At 55.5% G+C, this 13,014-nt stretch overlaps 1 protein-coding gene across 12 annotated transcripts in view; it reads left to right on the top strand.

Moving 5' to 3' along the window:
- The window catches only part of DNM1 (dynamin 1), a 50,207-nt gene that overhangs the window by 5,209 nt on the left and 31,984 nt on the right, over window positions 1-13,014 (top strand). For all 12 annotated transcript variants that reach the window (XR_011465973.1, XR_011465972.1, XR_011465974.1 and 9 more), the window contains exons 2-9: window positions 9,043-9,116; window positions 9,354-9,503; window positions 9,841-10,044; window positions 10,336-10,434; window positions 10,540-10,700; window positions 11,663-11,805; window positions 11,940-12,075; window positions 12,272-12,339. Coding sequence is in view for 9 of the 12 variants with exons in the window: in XM_070378909.1 (XP_070235010.1) it covers window positions 9,043-9,116; window positions 9,354-9,503; window positions 9,841-10,044; window positions 10,336-10,434; window positions 10,540-10,700; window positions 11,663-11,805; window positions 11,940-12,075; window positions 12,272-12,339 (1,035 nt within the window). In the remaining 3 variants the exon portion in view is untranslated. The remainder of the gene's footprint in view (window positions 1-9,042; window positions 9,117-9,353; window positions 9,504-9,840; window positions 10,045-10,335; window positions 10,435-10,539; window positions 10,701-11,662; window positions 11,806-11,939; window positions 12,076-12,271; window positions 12,340-13,014) is intronic.

The raw sequence follows: 13,014 nt of genomic DNA, 5'->3' as shown, positions 1-13,014 counted from the left end.
CAGCTCTTATGTTGTGGGTTTGAAGAAGGGTACCAGGAGCCTGATGTTGTAGGGAGCAGGAGTCGTCAGGGGGCCAGAGAAGGCATCTGAGCAGTTAGGTCTGCACCTGAGCGAAAATAGGACTTGGTCAGGCAAAAGAGTGAACCACTCCAGGAGCAGGGTCCCCCCTGAGGAAAGCCAGAGGTGGAACCCGGAGGAGAGAAGGGCAGTGAGGAACAGAGATCGCAATGAGATCAGGCTGGTCTGGGAGGCGCTTTGGGCCCTTCAGACACCCCGACCCAGAGAGCCCATGATGCTGTGCCCCTCCCTGCCCAGAGCATGCTCCTGGCACATGCCCTCAGCCAGACCTGTGTGCCCATCCCTGCCAGAGGACATCTTCTCCAACCCCCTGCCCCACCCAGTGGCCCCAAGGAACTGGGAATGAAAGGTGACTCTGGCAGACAGCATCTGATCCCGGCGTCAGGAGAATCGAGTTTCCCTGCCTTGGCTGGGGTCGGAGGGTCAGAAACAGGGAGGGGACACAGGCAGGCCAGTGCGGAGGGGTCAGGTGGGAGCAGAGGCTGCCAGTCACTGAGGCAGTGCTACCAGGCCTGGAACAGGAGGCAGAAGTGGAGCCCATGTGCCGTATGTCTAAATATTCCCGTTATAAATCAAGCTAAGGAATTGCTAACTACAGTGCGTTCTGCCCTCCCACCTTGACAAACACACCTTCAAAGCAACCTGGCAGGATGGTGTGGAATTTAGAATTTCAGACTCCTCAGTTCTGAGATGGGGTAGGGACTCCCTGGGCTGCCCTCATCTTCCAGCTCTATCAGCCTTAGCCTCGAGGTTGCCTCCTCGCACTGAGGGCAGCCCGCAGGTGGGAAAGAACCTAGAGGTACACTTGAGACTGAGAGAAAGTTCCAGGGCACTTAAGTGTGGCCTAGGAGGGCTGCACAGGAGCCTCCCTGGTGGCTCAGTGGCAGAGAATCCACCTGCCAGTGCAGGAGATCCGGGTTTGATCCCTGGGTCAGGAAGATCCCCTGAAGGAGGAAATGGCAACCCACTCCAGCATTCTTGCCTGGGAAATCCTATAGACAGAGAGCCTGGTGGGCCACAGTCCATGGGGTCGCAAAGAGTCAGGCTTGACTGAGCAACCAAAACAACAATGACAAGGAGGGGTGTACAGGCTCCAGCTGGGCACCTTCCCTCCGTCCCCAGGAACCCCTTGCTTCATGGGAAGGTGAGGCCAGAGATCCCAGCAAGGATGGGGCCCAAGCTCAGGGCCCCGAGCCCCCAGGCCCAAGGGCAGTGCTGCTTATCGTCTTCTTGGAACCAGCAACCTCTTAGCAGGAGGAGCATCATCCCCAGTTTTCAAGTGGTGAAATGGCACAGAGAGGGTAAGGGACCTGCCTGAAGTCACACAGCGGTGCATCGGAGGCAGGACAGGAACCAGCATGGGTCTTCTGTCTCCATGTGAATGTCCACCCTCTTCACCCCAACCCCCGTGCGTGTCTCTCCATACACCTCGGCTTCTCCTCCTCTGCTCTCCTGGCTGTCTCTCGGGCACTCTTGCCCCCTTCCTGGACTGAACTCTGGCTAAGGAGTACCAACCGTTTGCAGCAGTCAGCTCTAGCAACTTGGAATTCCTATGTTGTTGTTCAGTCACCAAGTCGTGTCTGACTCTTTGCAAGCCCACAGACCACAGCACATCAGGCCTCCCTGTCCCTCACCATCTCCCAGAGTTTGCCCAAGCTCGTGTCCGTTGAATCGGTGATGCCATCCAACCAGCTCATCCTCTGTCGCCCTCCCAGTGCCCCAGCCGGAGGCCCAGGGTCGGGTCCCAGCTCCTCTCGCATCCTCCCCATCCAGTGCGGCCTACAGACCCTGCGGGTGTTGCCCGAGTCCATCCCTTCTGTGCCTGGGCCATCATCACCTTTGTCCTACCCAACACCCAGGACAGACTCCTCTCTTGCTATTCTCCGTCGGGCAGCTCAGAACTTTCTAGGGCTTCCCAATCCAATGCCTCTGCTTGAAGCCCTTCTTAGCTCCCTGCCCTCCAAGCAGGGCCTTATCTCCTGAGCTGGGCCCCTGAGGCTGGCCGTACCCAGCTGGGCTTCCCCTCTGGGGGCCACCTAAGTATCTTACAGCTCATGCGGAAATGGGCTGTCCCTCTCCCTCACTCTCCTATTCTCTCTGCCAGGAAGGTGCCTCACCCCACCTCTGTCTTCTTCCTTCACTGGCTCAACCTCCAGATCTCACATCAGCCAACACCTCCTCTAGGATGCCTTCCCTGACCACCCTCGAACCCGTGACCTTGGCGTGTGGGGCAGGACTCAGTTTTCTCCCAGAATGAGGGACCACAGAGGAAGAAAGAGGCCCTTGACCTTGGGCTGAGAGCTCCTGGCAGAGGAGATCCAACCAAGGTTATTATGAACGTTTTACCTGTTTATCACTGTGCCACTCTTTTGTCCCCAATCTTAGCACAGGGAAATGAGGCCACCAGCCCAGAAGAGGAGAAACATCTCAGCAGGTGAATGCAATGCTCCCTGGCACACGTAGGCACCAAGCCCAGGATGGGCACTCAGGTGACTCACGACAGCACCAATGGGCAGTCTGCTAGTTAGATCCTTCTACAGTCAGGGTCTCGAGACATCCCCTCATTGGCCATAGGAGGGAGCTGCTGTATTGTGTCCCATTTCATGGATGGGGAAACTGAGGTTCAGAGCAGGGAGATCATTTAGTGGAGCTGAGATTCCTTCACCTCAGGCTGTTTGTGGTAAGAAATAACAAGCCAGGGACTTCCCTGGTGGTCCAGTGGCTAAGACTCTGTGCTCCCAATGCAGGCGACTCGGGTTTGATCCCTGGTCAGGGGACTATATCCCACATGCCACAACTAAGAGTTTGCATGCTGCAACAAAGACCCAGCACAGAGAAATAAATGAAAGAAATGAGGATCCAGAAGTAACTCCATATTGAGCGACTTGGGAAAAGTCCATGCTGAACTGTTAGACAGAGCTGCTACCCAAGTGTGGCTCAGAGCCCGGGTCCATGAGGGGCACCTGACTTTGTCTCTCTGAGCCTGTTTATTCCCCTTCAAGTTGGGAAAACTGGCCATGCCAACCTCACACAGCCGTTTGAGCATCAATCAAGAGGCTGCAGGTTTCTTAAACAACTTTATTAAGGTAGAATTTACATGCTGTAAGATTCGCCCATCTTTAGTGCACACTTCAACGATTTTTAGCATATTTGTGTAACCATCATCACAATCCAATTTTAGACCACTTCCATCACCCCCGAAAGAAACCTCGTGACGATGCAGATTTCAGAGCCCCCGGAAGCATCCTTGGCCAGCAATCAACAATCCATCAGGGTTTGCCATGACTGTTCTTATAAGTGATAAAAATGTTTACAATGCTGAGGCCCAGGTGTTGGGGGTGATGGTGGCTTTTTATTTTTTCAACATCTTATGTATTTTCTGAAAAAAAATTTAATGAGAGAGCATATGATTTTTTTAAAGCAGGAGCAGAAGAAATCGTTTCCGTTTTGAAAGTATAAAGTCATCAACACTTGAAAGAAAGGGAGGGAGGGGGGAGGAAGACAGGGAGGGAGGAAGGAAAGAGGCAAAGAAGAATGGTAGGAGGGATGGAAGGATAAGGTGAAAAGCAAGATGGCATGTTTTCTTTAATATTGAAGAATGGTTGTTGTGGGGAGAGTGCCAGGCTTGGAATCCAGGGCCCAGGGCAGCAGTCTTACCCTGTCACCAACTCGCATTGTGAGCTTGGGCGACCCTCTTTCTTATGCCTGTTTCCACATCTGTACAATGAGGGCGGTGATGGGAAAAATGGAGAAACTCCTTCCAATCAGTCTTTTGGCCGACAAGGGTGTCCCGAACGCCTGCTCCGTGCCAGGCTCTGAGCTGGGTGCTGGGAATACCGTGGTAAAGAGGGCCAACCCAGGCCCTGCTCTCAGGACATTAGAATACCAGGGGAAGCTAAGGCCAGGGCTGCCCTGAAATCTTTAAACCTCAGCTGGAAATTCATGGGCTGTGTGACATGGGCCAGCCCAGGGCCTCCTGGGGCGGCAGGAACAGAGAGGGACTTGTTGCCTGGGGGCAGTCTCACCTCCTCCCCACTGTATTTCTTGGCCCACCCACTCCCTCGCCTCCACCCTGGCTCCCTGCTTCAGAAGGCACCTCACAGTCTGTTGGGCCCCTTCCCTTCCACTTCCAAGGCAAGATTGGGCTGGAAATATTCTGGCCTCCACCCACTCTTCTGGCCAGCCCCCAGGAAACCTATCTTCCAGCTCCCTCCCTGCAGCATCAATTGATGACATGGTCCTGGGAACCCAGGCTGTGTGCTCAGCTCCCTCAACTTTTATTTCTCGTCATTGCTACCATGCCTGAGTACAGACATTAAGTTATATAGGCCTCGCAGAAACCCATTTTGCTGATAAGGAAACTGAGATTCAGAGACGTCTGATGATTTATCCATAGTCACACAGCTCAGACATCCAATGCCGGGCCTGTCTGACATCAGAGTCCAGGAAACAAGAGACTTACAAGGATGACCACCGCTGGGCGCACGCCAGCCCAAGCATGCTACTTTCTGGTGGTATTTGAGCTCAGCAGGACTTGGGAACCAGGGTCCCAGAGCAGTTGTCAGACTAGGAGTGGCAGCTCTGGGTATAATTCCTCCAGGCCCCTCTGGGGTGACAGTGCCAGTTCAGATAGGCCGTATGTGGTGCCTGGAGGTGGTGAGATGTGTTTATTTCATCCCCCCTGTGCTTCAGGTTTGAAGGTACCTCTGCAGATGGCAAGGCAAGGCCTCCCCAGGAAACCACCATCTGTCCAAAATGAGTGGGAGGAGCTGGCATGTCCCCATCCACCCCTCCCACACGTCAGTCGAGGCTGGTGGGCCTGGCACACTTTTCTCTGAGCACCTGTTCTGTCCTCTCTTGGGCAAACCAGGAGCTTAGTGGGAGGTGCAGAGGTGGCTCTGGCGGGAGACCAGATCAGGCCCAAATCTCCAGTGCGAAGGCGCCAGGGGACACCTTATTATTTTTTTAATATTTATTTATTTTTCTGCACCAGGTCTTAGTTGCAGCACAAGGGGGTCATCGTTTAGTTGTGGCATGTAGGATCCTGATCAAGGATCGAACCCAGGCCCCCTACCACTGGACCACCAGGAAGTCCCCAGGGGGCACTTTAACTGAGGGTATGGGGCAGTCTGTCCAGGTGAAAGGAGGAAGCTGTGGAGTTGCTCAGCCATGCTTGCTCCTTCCAGGGTTGCCTGAGCCCCTACGATAGCCCATCCTGTGCCCAGCATGAGAATCCTGTGCCCAGCGTGAGAATCCAGAGGCCAGTGAGGCACTGAGTCTGGATGTGGGAACAGCTGTGCTCATCACTGCCTGTCCAGGCATGAGCCTAGCTGAGAAGCAGGCTTCCGGGTCCTGGGCCCATCTCAGCCATCCCTTCCATTGCTGTGCGGCCTCATAGCTCCCTGCCCGTCTCTGGGCCTCCGTCCTACCCCCTGGACAATGACAGGGAATGAGATGTTCTCTGAAAACTCCTCTTCCTTGAGGTCCATCGTTTCCAGCCAACATTATGTGGTCAGGATCCTGAGATCCAATTCAGTGCCTGGAGGAGGTGAGGCAGACGGTTCTTCAGGATCTTGGATTCCTTGCTGAATTTTGGGAGGATTCTCCGAAGGAGGGGGGCTGAGGACAGGAGGCTCTCCTTGGCAGCCCCCTCCAGCTGCTGAGTGCCCACTGTGTTCCAGGCATGGGCTAAGGCTCTAGGAATCATTGTGCAGCCATGTGTGGTCATTTATGATGCCTCCTTTAGATCATGTGGTTTACAACTGAGGACCCTGAGGCCCTGAGGGTGAAGCAACTTGCCCAGGGGCACCAGGCTGGGGAATGGCCAAGTCAGGACTCGAACCCAGGGCCTCTGCCTGGCGCTGGTTCCTCGTCACCAAGCCAGGAGCCTTAAACTTGATGGGAACATGGGGATTGTGTTTAGAATCCAGATGCCCTCCTCCCCTCCCCTGCGCCCCCCAACCCTGAAGATTCTAACCCAGCCTGTCTGAGGAATGTGCATTTGAACAAGCCACCCAGGGAATTCTGAGAGCCTGGGCCAGGGCCAAGATGGGGCCCCTCGCCACCTGGGCACCCATCCCCACCCCAGCCTGGGAAATCTGGGTCTGAGTAGGCACTGCTCCCACACATGCTCTGTGCTCTAATCTCTGCTTCCCATAAGCTGCTTGTCCTTTAAGTAGCCCTGGGAGGCAGCAACTCGGAGCAGGCTGGCCCAGACCCCTGATCACCCCTCCAGCTGGGCTCTGGGTTCCCCACACCCTCTATGTGGCACCTCAGGGACCTCCACCCCTCAGGCCTGCCAGGGCCAAGTGGGTCCATCTGTGCAGGAAAGGGGTGAGGGGGGGTGGTGCTCTCAGGCTAGAGCTCCAGGGAAGGTTCATGTCTCTGCCTGGGGAGGGGCTCTCTGTGGGGAGTCCCATCCTTTCCAGCCCTGCCTGCAGTTTCCATGGCAACCACTGTTGCCATGGTATTGCTGGGTGAGGAGAAGGTGGGGAAGAAGGTAGACCCCAGGTCCCCATATCCTCCCCAGCCTCTGTGAGCTGAGATGCCCTATCTCTCTAGTCCTGGGGGGCGGGTCCCAAGTACTAGAGGGTCACCCTTGCAAAGAAGTCAACGAGTAAGGGGTAAAGACAGAGACAGGAAGTCCCTCCCCCCCCCAGTTAACCACCGCCCCCTCTGTGCTGCCTGGTGCACCTCCATTCCAGCACATGTCACACTGCATCACATTATCTGTTTACTTGTCTGTCTCTCCCACCACGCTGTGAGTGCCTTGAGGTGGGAACCGTCTGACTCATCACCTCCCATCCCCCGGGCCCAGCACAGGGCCTGGCACAGAGCAGCTGCTCCCAAATATGTTCTACACTGAATTTAATTGAATTACATAAAAAGCCAAGTCTGGCTCCTCAGGTTTAGAGGGCAGCAGAGTTTGATGTTCCCAGGCTCTGGGGTCCGACAGCAGTGGGTTTGATTCCCCGGCTCTGCCATTCCTGACTGGGTGACTTTGAATGAGTCATTTCACCTCTCTGAGGCCTTGGTTACCTCATCCGTAAAGTTATCTTCTCCATATGAGAGCACTTTTTGAGGACTTGGGGATTCAGTTCACTTTTATTATTTATTTTTGGTTCCATTGGGTTTTCACTGCTGCCCGCGGGCTTTCTCTAGCTGCAGTGATCAGGGCCTACTCTTCGTAGCAGCGCTCAGGCTTCTCACTGCGGTGGCTTCTCTTGTTGCGGAGCACGGGCTCTAGACGCACAGGCTTCAGTAGTTGTAGCGCACTGGCTTAGTTGCTCTGTGGCATGTGGAATCTTCCCTGACCAGAGATCAAACCTGTATCTCCTGCCTGCATTGATAGACGGCTTCTTATCCACTGTACCACCAGGGAAGTCCTCAGCGCCCATTTTTTTAATGTAATTTTCTGGCCATGCCACACGGCATGTGAGCTCTCTGTTCCCTGACAAGGAACTGAACCCGCGCTCCCTCAGTGCCCATTTATTAAGCACCTCTTGTAATGGAAAAGTGCGAGCCCTGCCCTTCTGAACCTCACAGTCTTGCGCAAATGAAAAGCATTTGCCTGGCACCTAGAAATGATGGATAAATGCAGGATTTATCATGCTCCTTCCCCACAAAGTGGCTGACTCCTCCTCATTAGTCTCTGCTCTCCCCAGAGGTGGGGCAGGGTGAGGACAGAGAATGGAAGAGCCCTCCCCAGGGCCCCCAGATGAGGCCTTGAACCCAGAAGCCTGGGCTGATTCTGTTGTTCCGGGGACACTCTGCCCTTAACCTGAGGCACAGAAAGCTTTGTGAGTCCAGGTCAGGCTCTGGGCTCCGGGTAGGGCATCCAGGTTTCTGTTCTGGCTCTGTCCCAGCCCTATAGTATCTTGAGTGTATGCTTTCCCCTCCCTGGGCCTTCATGTGCCTCACCATGAAGGAGATCTCTGTGGCCCCTTAGCTCCCCTCTTTCCTGAATCCTGGCAATCCCCTGTTTCTAATCCCAGTAGCCTGATCCCTGAAGAGGCCTCCACATCACCCTTGTGCTGGCTTGGGTGGGGCTGTGGGTAAACAGGTGGAGTGATGAAAAGAGCTGACAGGACAGAGAGAAGTGGCACCCTGAAGAGTTAGCCAGAAGGACTGCTGAGGCTGAAATTGACATAGCAGATGTCTGAGGAATAGACATCAGGTCTACAGGCAGGAAGTGACTTTGAGACCCCCTCAGTCCAGTCATTCAAAGGGATCTGGGTCTGCTGGGAGATGATGGGCAGAAAGCCTTCACCAGAGGGTCAAACAGATCTACTGCAGGGTCTAGTAGATACAGGCTGGGCAACATGAATATCTCTGAGCCTCAGTTTCCTCATCTGTAAAATGGGGATAATAATACTGTCTTCCTAGTGAGGCTATTGTGTAGAGTCCATGAAATATTGCCCACAAAGAGCCTGGCATGTGGTAGGCACTTAAGAAGCATGAGTCCTTTTCCTTGTTTCCTCCTTTCCCTCATCCCCCTCATCCTCAACCCCAGCCAGATGGGGCCAGAAAAGGGGAAGTGAGATCCTGCCTTTCCCCACAGCGGAAAGGAGGGGACGAAGTGCAGCTCCATTTCCTTGGCACCCACTCTGTGGCCACCGGACATTTGGGCATTGGGGTGGGGCACCTCATGCCTCAGTTTCTCCTGAGTTGAATGGCAGTGATTGAGTTGGGGCAGGGACTTCCTGTTGGCTCAGAACCAACACAGGGCAGACTGAGAGAGGTCTGAGGGTCAGTTCAGACTCACAAATTCTGTGACCCAGAGGACTTGAGGGTGGTCTTTTCCACCTTTCTCAGCTGCCCTCTCCCCTTCATGAATCCCTTGGGCTGAGGTGTGGTGAGGCACTTCCGGGGAGCTTTGAGGCCCCCGGTGGCAGGACAGGCGTCCCTGGGACACAGGGAGCCTCCTCAGACCTTGACTCTCCTCTCACCCTCAATTCACTGCAGGGACTTCTTGCCCCGAGGTTCTGGCATTGTCACGCGACGCCCCCTGGTCCTGCAGCTGGTCAATGCTACTACAGGTATGGGCTTCCCCTCTTTGGACCTCATTCCTCATCTGAACAGCAGGGATAAAAATGCCTGACGGAGAGGAGGCCTTGTTGTCGGGGGAGCAAGAATAAGGCAGTGTTTTGTGTGTGTGTGTGTGTGTGTGTGTGTGTGTGTGTGTACGTGAGGGGTCTTTTCCCAGTGGGAGATGAGACCCAGGAAAGCTTTGGTTATGATGCTTTCTCCCCCGCGCCCGGCTCCTTCTGGGGCAGAATATGCCGAGTTTCTGCACTGCAAGGGGAAGAAATTCACTGACTTCGAAGAGGTGCGCCTGGAGATTGAGGCTGAGACCGACCGGGTGACCGGCACTAACAAGGGCATCTCTCCAGTGCCCATCAACCTCCGCGTTTACTCGCCGCACGGTGAGATCTGACCCTGGCCCCGCCCCCGGCCTCTCAGCTCCCTCGCCGAGTCCCGCCCCTTAGGAAACCGTCTCCTTGGCCCCGCCCCTTAGCCGATGCCTCACGGGCTTCACTCCTCGGCAGGTCGTATTCTGGCCCCCGAACCGAGCCGTGGCTCCGCCCACCTCTGGCCACGCCTCTAACGGGTCTCCGTTCTAGCCCTCCGCGTTTCCCTAACCCCACCCACCTACGGCCACGCCCCCAAACACGTCCTCTCTAAACCCGGCCCTGTTCCTTAATCCCCCCGCCTACGGCCACGCCCCTCGCCTTGAGCCCGCCCTCTCGCCGCCCTGTCCAGTGCTGAACCTGACCCTAGTGGACTTGCCTGGAATGACCAAGGTCCCGGTGGGGGACCAACCTCCTGACATCGAGTTCCAGATCCGGGACATGCTTATGCAGTTCGTCACCAAGGAGAACTGCCTCATCTTGGCCGTGTCCCCGGCCAACTCTGACCTGGCCAACTCTGATGCCCTCAAGGTCGCCAAGGAGGTGGACCCCCAGGGTAGGTTCCCACAGGCGGCCGACAGGCAGGGCCCCGGGGGTCTATTCACAGGGTAAGGGGGAGCCACCGGAGGGTCTAAGCGAATAGCAGTGGGATCATATTTATGCCCTTAAAAGTCGTTTGGGCCACCGTGGAGAATGAATGGGGGCGGAGCACAGGCAGGCAGTGAGTGAAGGAGGGAGAGGGCTGGGAGATAGCGGGAGTGTGGTGGGATCGGGAGTGCCTGGGGTCTTCTGTATGAGGGCGAGTGCAGATGTAGACAGCCCTCTCCTGCCACATCCTCCCCACCAGGTCAGCGAACCATCGGGGTCATCACTAAGCTGGATCTGATGGACGAGGGCACAGATGCCCGCGATGTTTTGGAGAACAAGCTGCTCCCGCTGCGCAGAGGTAGGTAGGCCATGCCCCTGACCCACGTGATAGCCCTTCCCTTTCACCTCCAGCCCCTCACTCCCTGCAAGACTGAATGCCCCTTGACCTCCACCCCACCCACAGGCTACATTGGAGTCGTGAACCGAAGCCAGAAGGACATCGATGGTAAGAAAGATATCACAGCTGCCTTGGCTGCTGAACGCAAGTTCTTCCTCTCCCACCCTTCCTACCGCCACTTGGCTGACCGCATGGGCACGCCCTACCTGCAGAAGGTCCTCAACCAGGTAGGGGCTCAGGCCAGGATGAAGTCTGGGAAACCAGCCTGAGAACAGAGTCATTGAAGTGTATTTTGGGAGGGTTGCCCACTGTCCCACAGTGAGGTAGCACCCGAGCTTCGTTGCCCCTTTCCTGGGGCCAGGAAGGGAGCCCTGGCACCCTGCCAGGATGGAGGGTGTCATTGACGAGGGCTTGGGCTTAGGGGCTAGGACTGGAGCGTACTTGGCTGAAGACCTTTGTACCTTCTGAAATGGGGAGAGGCTGATCTGGGGACAGGTGATCCCAGGGGACTCCTTGGATATTTCTATGCCTGGAATGAGGCTTCCAGAATCACTGAGGTGTGTGTGTGTGTGTGTGTGTTGACAGTAGGGAGGCAGTGTGACGTGGGGCAAAGTTGGGGTCCCTGGAGGCCATACACCTTGTTTCTAATCTCAGCTTCGCCTCACCCACCAAGACTTTCCAGCTCTCTGAGCTTCTATTTCTACATCTGTAAAATTGTGATAAGACTCATTTCTTACAGTCATTGTGCATTTCAGGGAGATACTGTGTGGGGTGACCTAACCAGAGTCCCAGAACTTGAGAATTACCTTAAGGGAGGCCTTAAACCTAGAGGGCACAAGGGGGCAGTCTTCCAGTCATCACTGCCCCTGATTTATTTCATCTGGTTCTTGTGGTGTCTAACACTATTGAATTAATCAAAACCAGGTGATTTCCAATAAAAATCTAAATTTCTGGCTTCTATTAAAAATGGCATTACTGACTCATTAGTTCAATTAAAACACCTCTGTGAGCACCTACTGTGTGCCAGGCAGCTTTCATTCCGGTGGGCAGGGCAGTGGTGGGCAGGGCTGTGGCTCTGCACCTCACCACGTCCACACGGGCCCCAGACATCCTGGTCCCTACCTGGTCCTGTGGGCTTTCTGGGTCTCTGTGACCATGGTCTTCATGCTTTCCTCACCCCTACCCCCAGCAACTGACAAACCACATCCGGGACACGCTGCCAGGGCTGCGAAACAAACTCCAGAGCCAGCTGCTGTCCATCGAGAAGGAGGTGGAGGAGTACAAAAACTTCCGCCCTGATGACCCAGCACGCAAGACCAAGGCTCTGCTGCAGTGAGGCCCTCCCCAACCCCTGACTCCCCATTGAGGAGCTGCCCCTCCTGCAGCCTTTCAGCACCACCGGGTCTCTCCCTGGGCTCCCTGCACTGGGTTGCTGCTGCCCCCTCAGGTGACACCACTCTCCCCAGGATGGTCCAGCAGTTCGCTGTAGACTTTGAGAAGCGCATTGAAGGCTCAGGGGACCAGATTGACACCTATGAACTGTCAGGGGGCGCCCGCATCAACCGGATCTTCCATGAGCGCTTCCCTTTCGAGTTGGTCAAGGTAGGCAGCCCCCCACCCTGGGGCAGGAGGGTTCACCTCCCTCCCACCCACTCACCTACCTAGAACTCTCTCACACGTATGTTGGTTGACTTAACTAGAGGCCCTGGTGCCAGTCCTGGGAGTGGGGTGGAGCCTGTCCTGACCTCCCAAGTACAAACAGAGGCCCTGACCAGCCATCTCTTGGTCTCCTACACAGATGGAGTTTGACGAGAAGGAACTCCGAAGGGAGATCAGCTATGCCATCAAGAATATCCATGGCATTAGGCACGTATGGGGACTGGGGAGGGAAGCCGAACCCTGGAAGGCAGAAAGGGTCTAGCGCAGAGGTAGAGGGAGTGATGGAGTGAGCTCCCCTCGGGAAGGATGAAGAGCCCTAGTGCTCAGTCTCCTCAACCCCGACTTTCCGGCTTCCAACTTGGACAGGCTCTGGCGAGGGGCACTGGATAGGAGACCCGGGCTACCCCAATACCTGCCGCCTGCTGCCTGCCTTTGCCTGTTCCTGGGCACAAGGCTTGGCGGCTAGACTAGTTGGGTACAGCCCAAGGTACAGGTGGCAGGGGCAGCACCCTCTGGGCTTGGGTCCCCTGCCCATCCCCAAGGTGAGACAGCTCCCATCAGTCGTCTCCAGCACAAAGTTGCCCAAACCAATGGGTAGGGCCTGAGATAGGCTACCACGTGTTGGTCTGTGAACCTTTTGTGATGGAATGAGGCCTCTCAACCCTCCAGACCCTCCCATGATCCTGTTAGCCCAAAGTTGGCCCCATTCCGCCCCACTTCCCTCCTTCCAGTCAACACCAAGGCCAGTGGAGCAGGAAGGAAGACTGGGAAATAGACCAGTCCTTAAAATCTTAGCCTCTGCTCCAGGGATCCAGAGCTACACTGGTCCTTCAACAAGAAAATTTAAAACACCCGCTATGTGCCTAGGCAGTGAACCAGACC

This window comes from Bos mutus, chromosome 11, assembly GCF_027580195.1.
Source record: "Bos mutus isolate GX-2022 chromosome 11, NWIPB_WYAK_1.1, whole genome shotgun sequence".
NCBI classification, from domain to species: domain Eukaryota; kingdom Metazoa; phylum Chordata; class Mammalia; order Artiodactyla; family Bovidae; genus Bos; species Bos mutus.
This window is presented reverse-complemented; position numbering and strand designations above follow the sequence as displayed.